Raw genomic sequence first — 9216 nt, 5'->3', positions numbered from 1 at the left:
TTAAGTCAGCCTTTTAATATCCTGTGCTTAACTGATTGTCCACCCAGTGATTCCTCTATATCATATGTTGTTGTGTGTTGCTGAACCAGAACACTCAGAGCTGACCTTCCAGCAGATTTTAGAGGCTGCAAATCACACCGGAGGAAAGACATACACTTCCCCCTCTTCCCTAGAGCATGTGGTAGATTACAACCACCAGAGAGGTACTACTTTTGAGATGGCAATGTAACTCCTTACCAACCAGAGCTCCTCCAACAGGTTTCCCATGGAAAAAAAATTCCAAACTAGGCAGTATGGACTTTGAAAAGTTTGAGGTAAGCAGCAGTTCTCGCTCCAGATGCATATTAACAATCACTGGAGAGCTTTAAGGATGCTGGGGGTGAGGCAGAGCATGGACAGTGCACTGGCACGAATGGGCAAGACACACTCGAGTTATGGCTGCAATCTGTACATATACAATTAAACTGAAAGGCAGAAAAAAACCAACCACCCTCCACAACTATGGCTGCTGGGAATGGTTTCAAGTGTCAATGCAACAAAGTAAATGTCTACGCCATAAGACATTCACATTCAAAGTCAAACAAAATGAAATATGCAAAGGTGGAGGAATGAACTAGAAGTCTCACCGGGTTCGAATTTTATAGGTAGACTTCACCTGCCCCCTTGGTATGTCAATGAGTGCCTGTCACAATACATGCTGGACATACATGTTCCAGCCAGTTATCAACAACAGCCATGAGTTAATAGTACTTAAAATCTGTTAGAAACCGAGTCAAAGATTCACAAACTATGGCCTTTTATTTCAGCGCCTTTGCTTACATTTGTACAATATATTACATAATTCTCCACTGGTTGCAGGTTCTAATATAGACTTTATAGCTTTTACTCTATAAGCTGCTTCAGCGTTTTGTTGTCAACAGATCTTTACAGTCCTGTACAAATCTGAGTAACTTGAAACCATTTCAACAAAATCAGTCACTGTAAGCACACACTACAAGACTGAAAACGCTTTTCTTAGAAAAGGTGAGTGTAAAGGCTTCTGACACGTTAGCATCTACAACAAAACGCTTTGAAATTCTCACATCGGATTGCCAAAAACAAAGAAAACATGCCAGCCCCATCCAAAAAAAGTACACAGAGCTACAATTCAAACGGCCAACAGTCTGTACAGTAAAGTCTGTGTATTAACAGTGCCAGGTATTAAACAGCTGGAATGAACACATCCGCAATATACAAATGTCTTACAAAGGTGTAGAATTAAATACAAGTGCCAACAGAACAGAGGTTGGAATCATACAACATAAAGTCAATACAAGTGAAAACATTTTACGTTCATTTGGGGTTTTATACAAAGCATTTATGTTTTCAGGCCAACCACCCAGATGAGCTATCTGTATTTAAAATAACCACTATCCTTCTGAGACAGCTCGTAGCGACAGCTTGCACCGCACTAAGACAGTTTACTTGTTCCTGAAGTCTCTCCTTGTAGCTCATAACAAAATAATCAATACAAATGAGTTATCTGCATTTAAGGGAAAAGAAACATTTACAAGAAAACACAAAAATATAACTGTTATAATTCTCATTATGAATAAATATACACTTTGAACTGGCTAAGTACAATCTTTATACACTGTTTAAGATTTAATACAGTTTACTAGCCATTTTCTTTTTCACACATGTATTTTATCAAAATTAAAAAAAAAAAATACTGATTCATAGAAAAATGGCAAAGTACAGTAGTTCCATTCCAATTTGAAGGGGCATGAAAAGCCACTACAACCGTTTAGCCTAATTCAAACCTGTAAACATGTCCAGTCTTTTTTAAAGAGAATCTAAAATATCTGGTTACCAGGACTGATGTCTGAGGTCCTGTTAACTGCAGGTTCTGAATTTATCACATGTGCTTGACTTATACAATTAAAGCCACCGGTGGTGACTCACTTTAAAAAACAATTAGCTTGTACAAATGAAAATAGGTTCATATTTTTTTCATAAATAAATGGAAAAATATCAAATGTTCCAGCTTTAACAAAATACAAGAGAATATATATACAATAAGTTACCTCCCGTGTTCTGGTCACCCCATAATGACATTGCTTCCTGCACTGTCCCCACGGGTAGGGACAGCTCCCGGCTCCCACCGTGGAAGACCTTCCAGTCACCAGACACACAAGTCCCAGACAAGTTGGAAACAATTATTGCTTGAGGAAAAGCAGTTCATTGTACTTTTTCTTCATAAAAAAGTGCACTTAAGTGCCAAGTCAGCTTGTCAAGAAACAATTTTAAATATAAAATAGTGCTTGTCTGATTAATTTTGTGCCACTGTGCAGTATAAAAAAAGACGTGGCCCTCAATAGCCATTAAGTGCAAAGTGCATTGGCAAGTCCTGCTGTCACCTGCACTCAACGGACATTCCATTCTGTGATGCACTGGACATTGAAGGCTCAGCTAATGTTAGCATAACAGCAGCTGTGATGGAACTGGACGACGGTGACGATGAGGATGAGGACGTAGCAGCACCTACAGAAAAGGTAAAGCAAACCAAAGTTTAATAAAAACCATGTCCAGCAGCAGAAAGAGGAAAAACACTGTACCTCCTGACTACAAGGTCACTCTATCCTCCAAAACTTTTTAACTTTATAATTCCACTTTGTTCTCTCTGTACCACAGTGCAAGTAAAGGAAAACTAGCTTATCTCAAATAGCTTGACAAACCAAATTATAGGAAAAGTCAGGAAAAATGACAGGAGGGAAGGGGATTGTGCCCAGAATAAGCAGAGAAAGAGTTCTATGTAGTTTGTAAGATAGTAATAAAAATATAGAATACACATATACACACACACACACAGAGATACACAGAGCAATATGACAAATGTAAAAAAACCTTCATAGATAGAAGTGGGAGGAAGGAATCTGTAATTCATGAAAATAATCTTTTTTTTTTTTTAATTTTTCTATCTTCCTCTAGTATTTAGGATATTTTATACATATTTAAGTGACAATAGAATGCTCACTGCTGCTTAAAGTTGAAATAAGTAACATCTTAATATTATCAGTTAATATGGGAGTGCTCAAAGGAATACACGTGCAAGATAAAAGGACTCATGGGACAGAGAATAGAACATGGAAAAGCAAGGCTCCTTCTCCTCTCCTTTCCCCACATTCACTGCCCCACTATTAAGACTTCAGTCTGCAAAAACCCCAATTTTTACGCAGACTCTCTGATCCCAAAAGGCTACCATTATTCTGTCCTCTTTTTTTTAAAAAAAAAATAATTATTACAATCTCTCTCTTCTAGAAGCCTGTCTAGACATATCTAGAACAATCTGAGAACTTTAAATATGCAGCTGTAACTCCACTTTGAAAATTTAAGTGAAAAAAAAAACCCAAACGTTTGGAATATCATATGTACTGTAGTAACTTTTTAATGTCTCCTTCACTTGGATCAAGGCAACCTGATCATTAAATTTAATAATTTCTATCTAGAAGCATAATATATAGTAGATCAAGTCACTAACTGCAAGGTCAGTAGTTCATATCACCAGCTACTTCTTGGGAAGAAGATGAGCTGTTGCCTCCTGTAAAGATCTGTAAGCTGAGAAACCAAGGGGAGGGTCATACTGAGTCAGAATCAACTCATAAGCAATGAGATATTCTGGTATGATAAGTAGTATTGTAACAGGCTTTTTAAGGTTACATGATTTTCTTTGAGAGATATTTTCAGAATTGAAATGAATGAGTTTTTCCAAGAGACAGTCAAGTTGTTTTCCAAGCTAACTGCCAATGCTCTCTGCCAATATACAGACAGGAGTGTCAATACTGTCCTCCGAGCATCAGTTCAACTCAGGAAGTGAGCCTACTAAAGAATGTAACCTTGCTCGATTTTTATTTCTTCAGTAGTCAGTATGAACACTATTTAATTACTTTTAACTGTATTCTCATTTATAAAATGACTTTGTATTTTCCCAAAAGGAAATGGTGAGGTTGAATAAAATCCACAGAAATAAAAACCATACTGTGAGCATCTGGGCACCAGGGCCCCTAGAGATTGAATGTCATGTCATCTAGCAGAAGGGGGACGAGGACAAGACTGAGAGTTGAGAGCCGGGCCCGGCTGGCCAGGGACCCAGACCCCATGGCAGGACTTGCTCACACATGCCTTCCAATGCCTACTCCCCAGTCATCTACCTAGCAGAATCATGTGCTGTGACCAGACCCAGAAAGCACCTTGAAGAAGCTATTTCTTGATAAATGTCCTGTTACACAGGAAACTATAGAAAAGGGCTCTGATAACTAAGGGCGAAGAGCCCCAGGAAAGCTTCTAAACACTGTACCCTCTCTAACTAGTTGACTGCTGTGGCGGGTGAAAGATAAACTTGGTCCTTCTAGATGTATGCTTGAAACTCCCAGCCAGGCACCTGGTGAGACTGTGCCCATGAAGCTTGTGGTCTCCCCAGGGGACAGGAGGGCTGATACTGTGGACAAGGTGTACAACACGCTCATGAGAGTGACCGAGTGACTATTGACAGGGTGGAGGACATGCTTGCAGGAGTGGCCATAAACAGGGTAGACAGCATGCTCACAGGAGGGTAGTGGACAAGGAGGACAGGAGTGACTGTGGGCCAAGTGGACAGTGCACTCGTGGGAGTACACTCATGGGAGTGAACATGGGTGGGGGGGACGGCACACTTGTGGGAGTGACCGTGGACAGGGTGGACACCACACTCATGGAAGTGACCATGAGCAGGTGGATGGAGCTATCGTGGGAGAGACCATGGACAGGGTGGACTGCAGAGGGGCCAAGGGCCAGAGGGTCCTATCTGCTGAGAGCTAACAGGCTAGCCTGGCCAGAGAAAGGTGACTGGGCATTCCCAAACTCTCTGACAACCCTGTAGCTGTGACAAGGGTCCCCGTCTTATTGCATGGTCAAGTGGCTACAAAGAACTCTTGAAGCTAGCAGAAAAGCAGAGCACGTCAGGGAGGGACAGCTGGTGTCAGAAATGATCTGAGAGAAGGGAGCACACCTGATCTCCATTCACTTCAGAAGAATCAGTTTGGGAGTCTCCCCTGTGTGAAGTCAGAGGCTATTTTCAATGATTTATGAATGATTACATGATGAACCACACAGAACTCAGGTCCCTTTGCTCTGTAGCATGTTTCCATATATGCATTAATATTTATATTACTTTCAGCTACTCATAAACCAGACAGACGCTTCTCACTCTACCAAGTGAAATAATGAAGGATGAAGGTAAGGGGAGGGCCAGTGAAGGAAAAAGAAAGGAGGAGGACCGGGCCTGAGGGGAGAAAAATGGAAGTGCTTCAGGAGGTTTTAAGAAAGGGAAGGGTGGGAAATGGAGAGCGTTAGGGCAAATGTTTTAAGCTTTAAATATGCTACCCTGTCTTCCCCTCTCCTCTTTTCTGTTCCCCCTTATAGCAAAGACAGCAGGTTTGTCAGAGTTCCACCCTCCACTCCTCAGCTCCCACTCCCCAGCCAAGTCCAGTCCAGTTTTGAGTTTAGCGCACTGCTGTCAAGGCAGAACTGACTGGTAGATGACCTACTGCTGGGTTTTGAAGGAGGCTGCCCATCTTTCCCCTAGGTAGTTGTGGGCCAGACAGGCCTCTGGGTCACAGGGTAACTTCCGACCCGTAAGGTTACCAGAGCTCACTGTATCTGCATGAACTGCTCACTGACAGTGCTTCTGAAAAGATCACCATGACGCCAATGTTGACATGATAGGGGACTTCTGATGAAACCTTTCTGCAGTGTTTGGCCCATGGACTACTTCCCTTCAATTCTTTCCGCAGCCACTCTCTGCTGGTTCTCCTCTTAGTTCCAGGCTACTCCTCCGTACGTCTTCTGTTCCTCAACTCTGCTCTAAATGCTGGTCTACTCCACCTTTCTTGTCCCTTTCTAGCCACAGTTCTTTCCTAGATGATCTACCCTAAAGTTGGGGCTTTAAACACATCACCATAGACTTGCAAGCGATCTTCCATCCTGACTTCTCTTCTGGGCTACGAACACACACACCTACTATCTACTTGAAATTGCCATTGGAACGTCTCAACAGGTATCTCAACATGTAAGATAATAAAACACAACTTTGGATCCTAACCACATTGCCCTACTCATCGCCTATTCATCTTTGGGCCTTTCTCAATTTCTGAAAACTGTAGCATGTACTCAGCTGTTCCAGTCCAAAACTTATAAATCATCCTCAATTCATACAAGACATCGCAACCACAGTCAGAGTTATTAACCGCCTCCTGTCTTTTCTGCACCTTTTCTGGTGAAGGTCACCTCTTCCCAATCTGAACTGTGCCCCTCACCAGCCTCACTGCTGGTCTATTTCCCAAGGTACACAGTGATCATTTAAAGAGTGTGCCACTACCCTGTTTAAAACTTGTTAGATCTAAATTCCAGGTCCTGGCCTATAAGGCCCCAGAAAAATTGGTCTTCATGTACTTGAATGATAATTTACCATGATCTTATTTCATTATTTAAATTATCTCATTAGGGTTTGCTCTGTAGCTAGTAAGCTCTATGAATGTGAATACTGAGGTGTAGTGGTTGTTGCTCTCTATCTTTGAGTCAGAACCAACCCATAGCTGAACCTCCAGTGGGTTTTCAGAGACTATAAATTGCACAAGAGGAGAGTGCCCACGTTTACCTCTTGGAGCAGCTGGTGGATTCAAACTGCCCGTTTTGGTGTTGGAAATGCAACGCCTTTAACAGTGAGCCACCAGAGCTCCCTGGCTAGTTCTGTAGCCAGATTTTGCACTAACCAATAAAGAACATTTATTGACTGATTATTATGTGTAGGGGAACTATAAGCATTATCTCTCTTCTAGCAATAAACTCAACATATGTATTACTCTTTTCATTTAAGAGAGGAGGAAAATAAGCAGAGGGATTGCAGAACATGCCGGAAGACAGGGACAAACTCCAATGCTAATTCAACTGCAGCATTAACCAGACTCTGGCTGACGTGTTCGTACGTCTAGTCATGGAAAAACACTTACTTTCTCTCTCTTTCTTCTTTAAGCGCTTTCTTCTCCGATCGATGGAAGCAACCTCAGATTTTAATGACAGATAATGTTTTCTAATTTCCTGTAGTTTTTCTTGAAGAATTGTGATGCGTTCAGCACTTGTCATATTTTCCAGATCCGCTAGGAATGAAAAGGTTTCAATATTTATTCCTGAACAAAATTTAATATAGAAAAGAGAAAAGACACAGTGCGATTCTATATACACTAAAGGAACACTGACCAAAATATCAAGGCTTTTAAATAGTTTTTTTTTTAAATATTTTTTCTAGCCTAAAACAATGGTTGGTAAATAATATGTGCACAGCATAACTGGAACAGCACATTAACAGAGAACTGCCTGAAGGGCAGGCTAGGTTTAGAAGAGGCCATAGTACTAGGGATATTATAGCAAATGTCAGGTGGATCTTGGCTGAAAGCAAGGCAGTAGCAGAAGAATGTCTATCTTTGTTTCCTTGAGACATTTGACTGTGTGGATCACAACAAACTGTGGCAGACTCTGAGAAGAATGGAAATCCCAGAACACTTGATCATGCTCATGTGACAGCTATACTTGGACCAGGAGGCAATAGTCAGAACAGAGCAAGGAGACACTGCGTGGTTCAAAACCGGGAAGGGTGTAAGCCAGGGATGTGTCCTATCTCCATACCTCTTCAATCTATATTGTGGAATAGATTATCCAGGAGGCTGGGCTCTATGAGGAGAAATGTGGCATCAGGATTAGAGGTATACTCATCAACAATCTGTGTTATGTACATTACAAAACCATGTTTGCTAAAACTGAGAAAAGACGTGAAGCGCTTGCTGCAGTAGGTCAAGGACTCCAAACTTCAATATGGACTGAAGCTCAACATCAAGAAAATACTCACCACTTGGCCAATTAGCAGCATCATGATAGATGGTGAAAAGATTGAGACTGTTAACAACTTTAGTTTGCTTGGCTCTATAATCAACACTCTTGGTACCAGCAGCCAGGACATAAAAAGATGAATTGCATTGGCAAAGTCTGCTGTTAGAGACCTCTCCAAAGTACTAAAGAAAAATAATGTCAGTGTGGAGACTAAGGTGTGTCTGATCCAGGCCATGGTCTCTGCAATTACTTGCTATGCATCAGAAAGCTGGAAGAGTACTGAATATATCATGAACTGCTGGGAGAACAGAGAGGTTCATCCTAGAGAGGGTGAGACCAGCCTGCCCCTTGGAGGCCAGGATTGTGAAGCTTCTTCTGACATACTTTGGCCATGTTGCAGGCAACATGAAGAGGGGTGTCATGCTTGGAAGGGTGGGGGCACAGCACAAGAGAGGACCATGAGATGGATTGACTCAGAGACTGGGGTAATGTGTCAGAGACAGTAAGATTAGCACAGGATACAGCAGGGTTTACAGCTGCTCTACAGTGTCGCTATGAGTCACAGACGACTTGATGGCACATTAACAACAATTTTTTAAATCGGTTTTAATTACTCATTTCTATTTTGTTATGCTGTGCACAGTATTTGCTGAATGACAGAATTCATGAATATGTGCAAAATTTAAGACCTTATGACCTCAACACTGTGTAGTGAAAATTCCCATCCATTAAAAAACTCCTATATTATATCAGTAAGACTGAAAAAAATAGTAAATTTTCAAGTATTTTTACTAAAGTGTTAAGTAATTTTTCCTTCGACCGTAGAGGAGAACACATAAAATTAATCTGTTTTTGTAGATTTTGGTACTACTATAGGGTTTACCTCAAACCCTTTTAAAGAACTTTTATGCAAAGCTGCCATCAGAATTCACCACATTGTAAGATCGGAAATTAAGGTGGCCCTAAATACCTGATTCCAGAGAGAAAAGGACTGCTTTGAAGGAAAGGGCTGCCTTGGTAACATCCACCAAATGGCCATTTTAAATAAAAATAATTAAGGAAAGCAAGCTTTAAATCACAGTGTGGGGACACACTGCCCATTGACAAAACAAAACAGGAGAGCAAAGCTTTCATTTTCATTTTAGCACATCTTTCAGCTTGACCCTATTCAATCATTTTATTGTTGACCACTAAATTGGTATTAAAATTTTTTTAAATTACGGAGATCCAAGATGGTGGCGGAGGCAGAGACAGCGTGGTGAGCTGCGGGAGCAGCGAACCACTTAAAGCAGGGCCATTATGGCCTTCCACAGACTT

The 9216-nt window shown here is 41.2% G+C and overlaps 1 protein-coding gene across 1 annotated transcript in view; it reads right to left on the bottom strand.

The window, feature by feature from the left end:
• Positions 1 to 781: 781 nt before the first annotated feature.
• Positions 782 to 9216, bottom strand: part of ARID4B (AT rich interactive domain 4B (RBP1-like)) — a 121549-nt gene continuing 113114 nt past the window's right edge. Inside the window, exons 22-23 of the mRNA XM_006895392.1 lie at positions 7026 to 7172; positions 782 to 2523 (exon numbers count right to left, since the gene is read on the bottom strand). Coding sequence (XP_006895454.1) covers positions 2396 to 2523; positions 7026 to 7172 — 275 coding nt within the window. The 3' untranslated portion in view covers positions 782 to 2395. The remainder of the gene's footprint in view (positions 2524 to 7025; positions 7173 to 9216) is intronic.

The sequence above is a fragment of the Elephantulus edwardii genome, unplaced genomic scaffold (genome assembly GCF_000299155.1).
Source record: "Elephantulus edwardii isolate Elephantulus edwardi_28Jun2011 unplaced genomic scaffold, EleEdw1.0 scaffold00166, whole genome shotgun sequence".
Taxonomy (NCBI): Eukaryota; Metazoa; Chordata; class Mammalia; order Macroscelidea; family Macroscelididae; genus Elephantulus; species Elephantulus edwardii.
This window is presented reverse-complemented; position numbering and strand designations above follow the sequence as displayed.